The sequence below is a fragment of the Triturus cristatus genome, chromosome 4_2 (assembly GCF_964204655.1).
Source record: "Triturus cristatus chromosome 4_2, aTriCri1.1, whole genome shotgun sequence".
Lineage (NCBI taxonomy): Eukaryota > Metazoa > Chordata > Amphibia > Caudata > Salamandridae > Triturus > Triturus cristatus.
Genome location: NC_140586.1, coordinates 325,255,477 through 325,269,355, shown reverse-complemented (window position 1 = coordinate 325,269,355; position 13,879 = coordinate 325,255,477). Strand labels below are relative to the sequence as shown.

Here is a 13,879-nt window from a genome sequence, read left to right as displayed (position 1 = left end):
TCACCAGGTTGGTAATATCATCAATTTGGCCATGTTTATGGAAATTGATTTGTGGACAAAGTTTAGCTTGGGCAGATCTGTACCAGCAATATATACAGTGATTCAGAGCAGACTTTGATAATTTCTCGAGTGATTATGAAATTCGTGTTGCTAAGCTCTTTGAGCTGCTGGAAAGTGAAACAGGTGTTGAATAGTCATTTTCAAACAAAAAGAGATTTTTGAGCACACCAACCTTTGTCTTGTGCTTTCCATCTTTCTTTTTGTGCTATAGTAACCTCCAACTACCAAAGCCAATTATACCTGAATCCTTGCCAAAGATTTAACACTCCTAATCAGTCACAGCAGTTTGTATGCATTTTCTATGATTTTATGGGTTAGTCCTAGCTTTCTCAGTTTGGTATTATAGGGTTGGATGACATAGCACTTCTTATCTATTGGTTGCTATCTATCTACGAGTTCTGCACGCAAAGAAGAACCCACAGTTTGTTGACAAAACTACGGAAAATATTAAAGTTCTGTTGTTTGGGAAATGCAGTTCTGTTAGATATTGGAACACCCCTTTTAAGTCTAGGGGCTTGTGCCATTAGTTCAGTCTTTGATAATGTTACTTCTGACATGTAGTTGCCCACTTATCACAGAATTTCAGTAACCCAGAGCTGGCTTGTTTGTCTGTTCAAAATGCAGCATTTGTTTATTTGGTTTAGACAGTCCTAACTTTGCATGTTTATTTTGAGCTGTTGTTTGGGAAATGCAGTTCTGTTAGATATTGGAACACCCCTTTTAAGTCTAGGGGCTTGTGCCATTAGTTCAGTCTTTGATAATGTTACTTCTGACATGTAGTTGCCCACTTATCACAGAATTTCAGTAACCCAGAGCTGGCTTGTTTGTCTGTTCAAAATGCAGCATTTGTTTATTTGGTTTAGACAGTCCTAACTTTGCATGTTTATTTTGAGCTTTCCTTTTTCAGTTATTTTCTAATCATGTGACATTTACTTTCATAAGGTCAAAGAACTTTGCTTAAAAAATACTGCAAAAATCAAAGAATCTCCATATGAAAACACTGCACCTGAAAAAATTGAACTTGAAGGTTTGCCAAAGGTAGCTTGTGAAGAGAAATTGACAGAAACACAAAATCCCCAAAATGCTGAGAAGCACCAACAAATCTGGATGGTTCTTGAGAACCTTTGCAACACAGTAGCCAACTACAGGTAAATGTAAGAAAGCTTTCAGTAGTGACTGTTTTTAGTGTTTATTTCTAGTTTCTGTAACTGCATAGCATTTTGTAATCATATTCTTACATTGGAAATGTTGTAATTCCTTTCCAAAGACCAAATCCTTAGAACCAAAATATGCAATGCCCATTGTGCATGCTTGGCACCCTGTCTCAGGTCTGTCAGAGACACTTTAGTTCTCTTTAAAAGGTAATACAAATAGAGAATAGGCATAAGGTCAGCAATTTCTGTTGCCAAGATATGTTTACCCCAAGCTTGTGGTTCACTGACTTTCCAGGATTCAACCCTCTGTAGTTTCAAATTTTATTAAAGTGCTCTTAAATTGCTTTCATGCCTTGTATTTATTCATAGTTTCTTCACTATTACTTTGCTGATGTTCAGACGTCCACCCAACCATTGATACTAAATAGACTAGATGCATTTTGTTCTCTACAACACTTCTGCAGATGTTCTCCATATGATTATTTTATCAGCATTCTGTATTGAATTAAACACACAACCAATCAAACTATTCTGACACCGCTACCTAACGTTTTCGACATGTTTGAAAATTACAGATTTAAGCAACATGCATATTAGTTATATTACTTGTCTCCCGAATTAGTTTGCTAACTACTTCTCAAGCAAACACATAATCAGAATTTCTGTTTCTGTCCCTAAATGGAGTTTGCTGTTAAATTCCATAATACCCTTTTGCTTAAAGTTAATCATGACTTATGTTACCTTACCCAATGGTAGTTTGCACATTGTGGTTGCCATTCCAAATATAAGCCCATTATTGTATCATATTACTCATAGAAAGCATTTAAAGTCTATTTTATAATTTAAAATATTAAGGCTGTGGAACGTCTAATTTTTTACCCGTTTGGTCTCACTTTGAGAGAATATATTGCCCTATTACCTCCCCTGGGTTATCTCTTTAGCTCTGTCAATAAGTTCAAAATGTAGTTGATTAATTTTTGTACACATTTTTGATAGGTTCATCTGTAGGAAGGTGGATATCTGACTATGGTTACCCCCAACTTTTTGCCTAGTGTCTAGCTGGTTTTTCGACTTAGTTGGCCTGAGATCCTGCCATTCAGGGTCTCAGGCTGTCTGCTCTCTCTTTAAAATGGACTCCATGTACCCTAGGTACATTCCCAATTGGTAAGGATCACCTTATTGGACCCTGTACAGTGTACCCTAGGTACCCAGGGCATAGGTGTACCCTAGGCCTCCCAGGGGCTGCAGCATGTATTATGCCACCCCTGGTCTGGCCTTCCAATCAGACACAACTGGCTGATCACTCAGCTGGGGTAAGGTCGTGTAATCACCCCTTGCTTAGATATAGTATACCTATATCTACCCTTAAAATAGACACATGTGTACCTATCAGCCACTCCTATGGCAGGCCTTAACAATCCTGGAGGCAGAGTGCTTGGTAACATGTGAGATGGTGCTCTAGCATGAGCTGAGCCTGTCTGCAGCTTTCGGAACCATGTCCTTATAGCTGTTCTATGATATAGCCTACCATATACTCTTAAAGTGCCTTATAATCTTAAACGGTTATGGTAACTATGGTTTGGCTTTATCAAAACATGTCGTGTAAGGTGTCAAACACTTTGGAATAATACCCCCTTACCATTTCTGGTGATGAGGATATTATTCCTCCCTTCTAGAGGGAGAGACATGTTAAAATCCTACTTTGCTGTTTAACTCTAACCAAAGCCTCAGCATCACAAAATGGATGCTGCTGCCACAGACACGAGTCTGACCTCCTGCTGCTGGGAGTGATCCCGGCAAGGGAGGCTTGGACAATAGGTTTCCTGCTTGGGGAGGTGCTAGCACCTCCCCAGACAGACTTTAGTGTATTGGGGCAGGGAGGGCTGAAAGGAATGAGACATGCCTGGGGCACACAAGGTGTCCCATGCATAGTCCAGTTCAAACCGGTGCTGGGGCACTCCAGCCCCAGTCCTGGCGTGAAACTGGACAAAGGTAAGGGGGTGTAACCCCCCCTCCCAGGTCCCACCCATAAGGCGTGACCTAGCAGGCAACCCAGCCCCCCAGATTAGTATAAGTGTGGTAGCTGGGCCCCAGGAGATTAGATTATCCTGAACCTGCAACTTGAACAGAAACTCTGGACCTTCGACATTCGACGAAAGAAGAAGACTGAAGAATCTCCCTTGTGGCCAAGGAGTGGCTACCCTGTGCAAACAGGCACCATCAAGAGACTACCCTTTGCTTTGCTGAAGTTCTACGAGGGACCGACTGCAGAGCCCAACCAGAGCCTTGACTTCCAGACTTCTCCGACCCTGATCCACATCCACAGCCGAGCTGAGATCCGTGGAGGCGACGAGAGACGTGGGACCGGCTACCTGGGAAAAGTGGCGAGTATCTTCCAGCGCAGCTTCTGAGGTACCCTCGAAGTTGTGCACCGGGGATTGAGAAGCCCCAACCCCAAGCACCATCTGCACCGAAGATCAGCCCCCCACACTCCACGAGTCCTGCGTGGGGCCCTTCTGCATTTTCCTGCTTGCCGCGTCTGTCCGGTTGCTTGCCCGTTGGCTAGCGGCCTTTGGGACGACACACCTTGAAATCTTCACTGCTGGTTTGGCTCCTCCAGACTGGCTCCCGCTTCTTTGCAAAAGAGAAGCACCCCAGACCTTCCTGGTCTGCACCAGAAGCAAGTCCTCCGTTCTTCGCGGGTTCCGCTTGCCAAGGCTTGGTGAGTCCTAGTTCGACTTCGACGCCGCCGACAGCAAGAGCCTTCGTGGGACAGCTCGCCTCCTGATCCTGGTCGTCCTCGACGTCTCCTGGTACCCGTGGCTGCAGCGACAAGCTTCACCTTTCACCTGCAATCTTCACGACATCGCCTGGTTCCTTCCTGGTTTCACGTGGTCACTGGCTAGTGACCCTGACTCTGTCCCTTCTGCTTGCAGGTATCCTCTCTTCTTGATCCCAGCCTTGGGATCCACCGGACACTCTTCACTGACTGCCTGTCAGCAACTTTCCTTCAGGCATCCATAGAAGTCCACGACGAAACCCGACGCAAGTTCACACCTATGCACCCGCAGCCCGTGGGCTAGGTAACTTGGGTACTTCGGTGCTCACAAGGGTAGTGACTATCCTAGGGTCTAGTTTCCGAGTCTCGACTCTCTAGCTGCTTCAGAAGTGTCCTTAAACTGTTAATTTCTAACTGCTAGTAATTCTATCGACTTTTACGCATTACGCGTGAGTGTTTCCACTCTGCACCTGAATCCTGTGGGCCTCCCACTTCCTAACTGTTGCTAGTGTAGTGTAGCCCCAGCGATTCCCTAGGCCTAGGCCTATCCTATTTCCATGACAGGGGTCCTTATACCACTTCTTTAGTATATGGTTTGCGTGGCCCCTAGGGCCTAACTGTATTACTTACCTGTGTGACGTAATGTATGCTTGAATAAGACTGTGTTGTACTTACCTCTAATCTCATAAAGAGTGCTGAGGGTTTGACTAGAATAAATACACTTTATTTTATATATGTATCTGTTGTGGTGTCCTTTCATTTGGTATTCAAGGGATTATATATGGTATCACAGCTGGCTTCACATGCTATTCAGAGTTTAGCCTAAGACTGCTCTTGTCCATGCTACCACTAGGATAGCTGGTCTATAAGGTTGACTTTACAACCAATCACCATAAGGGTTGTTTGGACTGATATAAGGTGTACACTAGAACTAGTGGCATCATACATCAGGCCAACTTCTCACATCATCTACCCGAAGATTTGTCACCTCTTGAATCCCTCCAAGTGCCAAACTAGATTGGCAACTTTGCAACAGCTCTCCAATGCCAGTAGGTGTTGCCACAACTCTGTCCCAGCAATGGAAACACCCTGGACACAGCAGCGGTGCATCCATAAGGGTGGGGAGTGTCACCCCTCCACTGTGAGAGCAGAAAACAAGAAAAATAAAATGGTAATAAAACATGTATTGCCATTTTTTTTTCATGATGGCAGCAGCCAAGTCTGAGGGCGGGGCAGCAGAGTGGGAGGGGAGGAACAGCGTGCACTTAAGTTTAAAGTGTGCAAGTCACTTTGGTCGGTTGACTTGCGATGGCCAGCCTGACATGCGCACTTTAAATACTGCAACCCAAGCTGTCTTAGACAGCTGGGTGGAGAGCAATCACAGACTACCAGAGCCTGAAGGAGCTTTGAACCAGTGCACTCCAACCAGTCCTGGTGCTTCTCTCATGCTGCCTGAGCAGCATGAGAGCAGAGACTGGATTGGTAAAGGGGAGTTGCTGGCTCCTATGCTGCCGAAATGAAGAGGAGCACCGAGCACGAGGCTAGAATATTTTTAATTTAATTTTGGTTTAACTCACTGACAGGCGCTGTGAGAAAATCGCAGTGCCTTCAGTCCCGACTCTAGTGCTCTCAGTTGTGGCCCATTATAAACACTGTTTAAACCAGACCACCATTGAGAGCTTTGGCTTTGAGTTTAAGGGTACTACTGATTTTTATTAGTGCCATTTGGTGGGTTAAAAATTCGCCCCTCTTTTATTTGCCACTGGCTGCCACTGCCTTGACATGACAACATGGAGTCGCACAAGGTGCCATCCTGGCTCCACCAGGTCTTCACCAAAGTTGTTAAGCTTGAAACATTGCCCGTCCATGTGATAACCAGATGTCGCGCTCAGACCAGCACAGTGTCTGTTTGTGATGTCTGTAGCAGGACTCCGAGGACTGGGGATGACCACTGAGGTAAGTGTCGCTGTTCCTCTTCCAGGTGCTGCACAAGGCTCTGCTTCGGGTTACCTTTGATCTAGAAGTTCTCCAAGCAGGCCTTGTCTAGGGAAAGGGACTCCCAAGAGGTCACGCAAGTGGTGTAAAAGAATGTTTTGGTCCTCACTGCATCAATCCCATTCTAGGGGTAGGTCGCTCAGGTAGCAACTCTGCCCCCCTTGGGAAGCCTTGTCCTTTACTCTAATAATGGACCTTGCCTTCTACCTTGTTACTCTTTTAGTTTGTGAGAGATAACACACCTGGTCATCCCGGATTTTCCAGACAATCTCTGTGATAATTTCACGGAGAGTGCACATGATGGCCAAGATGCAGGCTCACAAAGTTTGGTTGTTCGTGAAACATCTGGCTCAATGATCGTGTATGCCAACTATCTCAGTTGGTGCCATCTTGCCAGTGTCTTTACCCGAAGGTGGTCAAGTTCCTCTTTGTCCTATGAGATGCCCCTCTGGTAGACCTCACAAGAGAAAAACCTCCCTGCAGTTGTGTACCTTGCTCTTTCCACTGCTAGAAGCCCTGGAAGATGAGTTCCGTCTAAGCTGGGGCTTCCAGCCTCACTGTTTTTTTCCTCTCGTCCCTCAACGTCTTGCTTATCTGATGTGTTGCTCTTTATGCTTTCTTTGGCCTGGCAAGGCTTTGTTGTAGGCACTTTTAAGGGCTATTTGATAGCCCTTTTGGCTTTTCATTGTTTACCAGATCAGTCATTGATGGTATGTGTCTTATAGTTATCAGTATTCTGAAGGGGATGACTCATTTGTTATGCCACAGTGGGACCTTACTTGGTGCTCACATTGATGGGCTTACCCTTTGAGCCTATGCACAGTTGCCCTATATGTTCTTCAAGTTAAAGACTGTGATTATGATTGTCATTACCTCCGTTTGGTGTGCCAGCAAGCTGAAGGCTTTGTCTGTTCGTCCTCTTTCACCACATTTTGTTCTGTTATGCTAGTTCTTAGGATCAAGGCTTCTTTTTTAAAGTTGTCACCTCTCTTCGTGTGGGCCAGTCCACCACTCTGCTAATATTCTACCTGCCCCCACATCCTACCAAGGATGAGGAGACACCACACTGGTTGAATTCCAGGAGGGCTCTTTTCACATTGGCATGACCTGTGGGTACTAGATTGATGGTGATCTTTTCCCTGACTTCATTAGCTCAAAGAAGGAAATGGCAATCCAGAAGTGGATCATCTCTTGCTAAATCATGCTGCGCCTGATGTGACTCTGTGAAGTCCTATATGGGGTGGTTCTGGAGTAGCGACAGAGTTATGGCAACACCTAGCAGGTCTGGAGAAATGTTGCAAAGCTTCCTGTTTCCTGATCCAGTCTTGTGTTTGGAGGATTTAAAGAGGTGAGAAATCCGTAGGTAGATAGAGTATCCACTAGAAAGATTAGTACTAAAGGTAAACTTGCGTTTTGGGCTGACTACTACTTTCATGCTCTGTTAATCAAGTTTTTATCTCCCTCTGGTTGTGCCAGGTAGCCTAAGCCACAGAATAATTTTAGAAAATAAACATAAAATTCTGATTTGAATGTGGTACATTGTTTCAAAGAAATACTATTCCCAGATATTGGATTACATAGACTGGTTACCCAGATTATGTTTCAACAGTGAACACATCTAAATCTTGGGAATGTACCTTTCTTCAGTGTTGTAAATATACATTGTTTTTCTAACTCGTTGTACTTCTCTGCTGACGTTTTAATATGTTTTTTATCGCAGTTTCTCAGATTGGCAAAAATAATTGGCTTGTGAAAATAAGTTTTAATTCTGTATCTTCCTTCATTTCCAATAATCGTTTTATTTTTATCAGTTGGATTTTGTTGCTTTGTTCTGGATGATATAAATATCAGCTTCTCTTTTGTATGCTATGACAGCAAATTATTTTGCATGTGTTTTATGTATTGCTTCCAATTGTTCCAAATGTTTTTTGTAACATTTATGGCCTATGGCCGAAATAAAGTTATGCTACTACTTTTGCTTCCTTCAGTATATTTTCAGACTAACCACATTGTCTGAAACATTCGAAAATCTGTTCTGGTTTCCAACTTTGACACATTATCCTCTAACACAATTTCTTTGTGTCTTAATACCTGCAAATATGAAAGCTGATTTGTAGGGCAATTGAATGAAAGTTGTTTTAGTACTTTTAAATCCCCTTTCCAGTTGTTCATTTACAATATCGATTGGAAAGGGATTTCAAGGTACTATTTGGATATTTGACACTCTTGTGACAACCTAAAAGAACTGCTAATCTTATTTGGGAAGCACGAAAGATGGGGAAACAGAGTCGCTTCTGGTATACTTTTGCCAGAGAAGGTCCGTCAACTGGAACCTGGATTGAATAGCAGCTGTAAGATTAGAATCTGAAGACTAACAGTTTTTACCAGGGATTACTTTTATTTAAGTAATGAAAGTATTCATTTTCAAAATCTTAAGGCTATGTTTATAAAAACAGGGGCCTTATGTTTTTCCTAGAAGCTGTCCTCCAGCTCTGTGAGTGCCAGTGTTGCTTAATATCAATGTTGCAGTTTTGAATTCACCTTCTGTCTATATCTTTATCCATCAGCCAACCTTACTGACCCTTTATCACAGTCTTGCATGTTCTTTTTCTTGCTTGTTTTTTGTCACTGTTTTCCTACCTCCCTCTTTCTTTCTTCCCTTTATGTTTTTTTCTCTCTTCCTGTGGGTGAAAGGTTCTGATGGATATATTGTCCTGCAGATCCCTCAATTTATGAATATTCCTTGTAGGCATCAGACTATTCAAGCAAACATTTTCCCCAGCAAGAGCTCTCCTGCTCCCCTAAGTGATGCCTCGCGGCTACAGCTGTCACCCCTTTTCAAGGCATGATGTCACCGGAGTATTCTAGGCACCAATTAAAGTGCTCATTTAGGCATATAGATAGGAACTGAGAGAAACACATTAGCAACAAATACATCCTGTAACATGTTTATATACCTTGAGATCTTAATCATGGCGCTAACTCATCGGCGAGGGGGAAAGATGGTGAAAAATCAGTGAGAAGTATGTTTGTCTACCAGAAACATCCCACAGATTCCTCACCTTATGAATAAGTCCCAAAGCAGTTCCCCTCTTGGGGGTGGGACTGAGTAGTGTTGGTTAATCAATATACCTGTATACGAATACAGAACACCTCTGCATGCCTCATCCTCGACATCCCTCGACGCAGCCACATCACACCCCACCTGAGAGTCCTGCACTGGCTCCCCGTCAACAAGAGGATCACCTTCAAGCTCCTCACCCACGCACACAAGGCACTCCACAACACCGGACCCACATACCTCAACAGATGACTCACCTTCTACACCCCAAACCGCCAGCTCCGCCGCCCTCGCCACCATCCCCGCATCCGAAGAGCAACCTCCGGTGGCAGATTGTTCTCCCACCTCGCCGCCCAGACCTGGAACACCCTCCCCATCCACCTGCGGCAGACCCAGGACCTACTTACCTTCAGGAGACTTCTCAAGACCTGGCTGTTCAAGCAGTAGCAGCACCCCCTGCCTCCCCCCAGCGCCTTGAGACCCTCACAGGTGAGTAGTGCGCTTTACAAATACTTGATTGATTGATTGATTACCTGTGCAACTCAGCTTGGACGAAGCTCTCATCACTGCGTGCCTGACATGTGATGCAGTAGTGCTTTGGAAAAGTATGCAAGAACAACCATGTAGCTGCCTGGTTGAAGTCATCAACTGGAATACCTCTGAAAAGATCTGTGAAAGCAACCATGAAAGGCTGGAATTGACAGGAATACCCTCCAAAGTATCTTTCTCGGCAAGGGCTTAGCAGATCTTTCACATGTGTGCTAGGGCTGAAGCCTGAAATGGTGCTGGATGAAATGAATTAGTTTTGTCTTCACCAAGCCCAAAAGAACGCCCCCCTCTTTGGGCAGTAGTCCAGTAGATTGTGGATCTGTCCTGAATAGATCAAGCTTTGTTATTCTAAAGTCATCAATCTCTGCGGGGCTGAATGACCAGGAAAGTTCAGTCTCAACTTCTTAGGTGCCGGGGGAATTACCCATTTTCCATTCCACCTAGGTTTTGCTTCTATCATTGCTTTTCCAGAGGTGTCCTGGTTGCCCACGTTTGCCAGGCAACTATATCTTTGCATTCTTTTGCAAGGCACTTCTGCCTCTAATCTCGGGAACTCTGAGTGTTACTTTGCCTGAGCTGTGTTGCATGATTTTTGTAGTTAAGCGATAGTGCTCAGTCCCACCTCCCAGATAGGGAATGCATTGGAACTCATTCTTAAGGTGAGAAAACGGCTGGAAGATGATTCAATGACTGACTCTGTGTCCCTCTTCTGGGTTGCAGAGGGCTGTTCAGGTCTTATATCTTCAAATGAGGTAGATGGTGCAGCTAATGGTGCTGTAGCATGTCTCCCCCCAGTTGGCCCCAGTTTTTGCCACCCTTATAGCCTTTTCCATACTTCTGTGCCTATTAGGAAGTATTGGGTATTGTCTAACTCAATCACTTTGAGCTTTTGTAGAACTATCATGATATATTTCAGAACCTAGCTTATTGTTGACAGTTTTAAAGCTCCTCATCTTTTGTTGGTCCACTTGACTGAATTCAGGAAACAGTAGCATTCAAGTATTTTCTTACAAAGGTGGTCCCGTTTGTCTAGTGTTTTCTAGATTCACGCCTGTGTAGTGCAGAATCCTGGTTATTATTGCCCTTGTTGTGGCTATAAAGGTGGAGGTTATCATGGAACGTTGTGCACCCTTTCAACCAAAAAAGAGAAGACCAATCTTAACTGTATCTATTTTAATGCTAGATTGCTTCCTAAACATAATATTGAAATTTGGGATTTATTGGATGATCTAAGCCCTGATATAGTCTTTATTACTGAGACCTGGCTAGACGCTACTAATACTCCTGACATTGTTACCGCCCCACCACTTGGATATAAAATTCTGCAACTTAACAGGAAGGGCGGCAAGAGAGGAGGGGGAATTGCAATTGTATATAAAGACCACCTCACCTGTACTGATATTTTGGTCACCAAAGTCGGTACACATGAGATTCTAGCGTTCTCAGTGTCCGCTAGTGACCACAAACCATTCGGTGAGGCGGTCATTTATAACCCGCAAGGGTATCAGGCCGCTTTTAGTGCTAATTTACTTTCACAATTACTTCCTCTCTGTCTGCAATATAACGAGTTCCTAGTTATAGGAGATTTTAATCTTCATTATGAAGGTCCTACAAATCCAGGTGTTGGACACCTTAATAATGATATGGCTATATTGCAACTGTCTCAAATGATTTCTGAACCAACCCATGTGGCTGGTCATACACTTGATCTTCTATTCTCTAATATAGAAACATTAAGTGTTCAGGAAATTAGATCCTTGACATGGACGGATCATTTTCTAATCTCTTTCTCTTTTGGTCTATTTAAACATTCTCCACAAACCGGGACGTTGGGTCAATTAAGGTCTAGGGCCTGGAACCAAATTACGGAGGAATTATTTAATGCCTCTTTTCCTAGCTATCTAAAGCCCCTACAGCAAATTTCCCCAAACACAATGGCTACACAGCTTCAGTCTGCCATCGAAGAAGCACTTGATCGGTGTGCTCCTAGAATTACTCTGACATCCGCAACAAAAAAATTCGAAAAATGGTACACCTCAAACTTAAAACTCATGAAAAGAGACTGTAGATCTAAAGAACATAAATGGAGACTTTCAAAATCTAGTACAGACAAATGTATTTATATAGCCAAACAAAAAAACTACTATGGAGCTCTAAAAAAGGCTAAAATTGAGTATTACTCTAAAAGAATTGAAGAAACCGGTGGTTCTTCCAAGGAACTTTATAAAATAATTCTAGAACTCCGTAAGCCTTCTCTGCTTTCACAAGCCATGGCACCCTCCCCTGAGAACTGTGAACTTCTTAATAACTTTTTTATTAACAAGGTGACAAAAATCTACACTACTTTTGCATCCTCAGATTTGGATGACGACAAGGATTGGGGGAAATTAGCTCCTCATCCTGCAGCCATCAGTCATCTTGATAGGTTGGTTGACCCCTTTCTCTGAGGAGCAAGTGGCCAAAGTTATGACCGAAGTTAAGGCAGGCTCTCCATTGGACCCCTGCCCACATTTTGTTTTCTCACGGCTGGTGTTAACACTCTGCCCTTATGCTACTAACGTCCTCAATCAATCATTGAAAGACGCCGTTTTTCCAGATATTTGGAAAAGGACAGTTGTCTTCCCACTTCTAAAAAAGCACGGTCTTGAAATCTATGACACAGCCAACTATAGACCGATTTCGCAATTACCATACCTATCTAAGGTTTTGGAAAAGCTGGTCAATAGACAACTTACGGCTTTTATCGAATCCAATAATTTACTTGATCCCTCGCAAACTGGATTTAGGGCTAATAACAGTACTGAGACCACTCTGTTAGCCGTATCAGATAATATCAGATCTTTAGTTGATCAGGGAAAAACGGTAGCACTGATCCTTTTGGACCTTACAGCAGCATTCGACACCGTATCCCATGATAAACTATTGCGAATCCTACATGAAAAAGGTATATGTCGAAATGCGTTGGCGTGGTTTGCTTCATTTCTAAAAAATAGAACTCAGGTAATTCAGATGGGTCCCTATTCCTCTACGGCTAAGAATATGGATTATGGAGTACCACAGGGTGCCACCCTGAACCCTACCCTTTTTAATTTATACGTATCTTCCCTGGCAACTATCAGTAAGAAATGGGGTTTCGATTTATGCTCTTATGCAGACGATACTCAATTGATAGTCCCTTTGTCTGATAAGCTACATAAAGGGGATTCTAAAGACAATCTAATCAACTGCCTTACTGAAATAGCAAACTGGATGTCAGGACACTGTTTAAAGCTTAATGCAGGAAAATCAGAGATTCTACTCTTTGGAGGAGCCCAGACAATCTGGGATAATAGCTGGTGGCCCCAGGCTTTGGGAAATGCTCCAGAACCTAGGCAGGCCGCCAAGAATCTGGGTGTTATTTTTGACAATACCCTGTCCATGCAGAACCAAGTTCAGTCGATATGCGGGAAAAGCTTCGCTTTATTAAAACTTCTCAGAAGGCTTTTCCCTTGGATCCCTTTGAACTATAGAAGAACTGTGACCCAGGCACTACTGATGAGCAATTTGGACTACGGTAATGCACTATATGTTGGTATGGCTGACTTTTTGTTTAATAGACTGCAAGTAGTCCAAAATGCTGCTGCCAAACTGGTATGTAATAAAACCAGATACAGACTTGCCTCTCTCTGCATGAGGGAATTACATTGGCTCCCTGTACGTCAAAGAGCTAATTTCAAGCTTTTGTGTTTCGCTCATAAAACTTTATACAAAACCGCCCTTCAAATTTTGCATGGCAGATTAAAATTCCATGCACCTTTGTGTAATTTGCGATCACGCCATTTAGCATTGGCCTCAGTCAGACATACATCCAAATTCAAGATGGGTGACAGATCTTTTTCTAAAGTAGCAGCTACAAACTGGAATCTGCTTCCTTTGCATCTACGTTTGACTGAGGAATATTCAATGTTCAAAATGAAATTAAAAACATATCTTTTCCCAATCCATTAATTTGTTTTTAGAGCGCTCTTCACTCCCCTCTCACTTCTAGTTAATGTTTTGTTCGCTAGCGCCGTGATGTCCCCTGGGATGAATGTCGCGCCTTATAAATACATGAATACAAATACAAATAATCTCTAATTTCATTTTTAGTTACATTCATATCCTCTCCTCAATGAACAGTTCTATGCATTGACCCTCCGCCTGTTCACAAATTCTCATAAAAACAACAGAGTGTGAACCATTGAGTGTGCCCCTCTGGGTCCCCTGCTCTATATTTCAGGAGATATTAGTCTTCAGCTAGAG

At 43.2% G+C, this 13,879-nt stretch overlaps 1 protein-coding gene across 5 annotated transcripts in view; it reads left to right on the top strand.

Annotated features, from left to right (window-relative positions):
• The window catches only part of SWT1 (SWT1 RNA endoribonuclease homolog), a 976,200-nt gene that overhangs the window by 796,863 nt on the left and 165,458 nt on the right, over positions 1-13,879 (top strand). For all 5 annotated transcript variants that reach the window (XM_085601694.1, XM_085601692.1, XM_085601689.1 and 2 more), the window contains one exon: positions 1,003-1,208. In XM_085601694.1, coding sequence (XP_085457820.1) covers positions 1,003-1,208 — 206 coding nt within the window. The remainder of the gene's footprint in view (positions 1-1,002; positions 1,209-13,879) is intronic.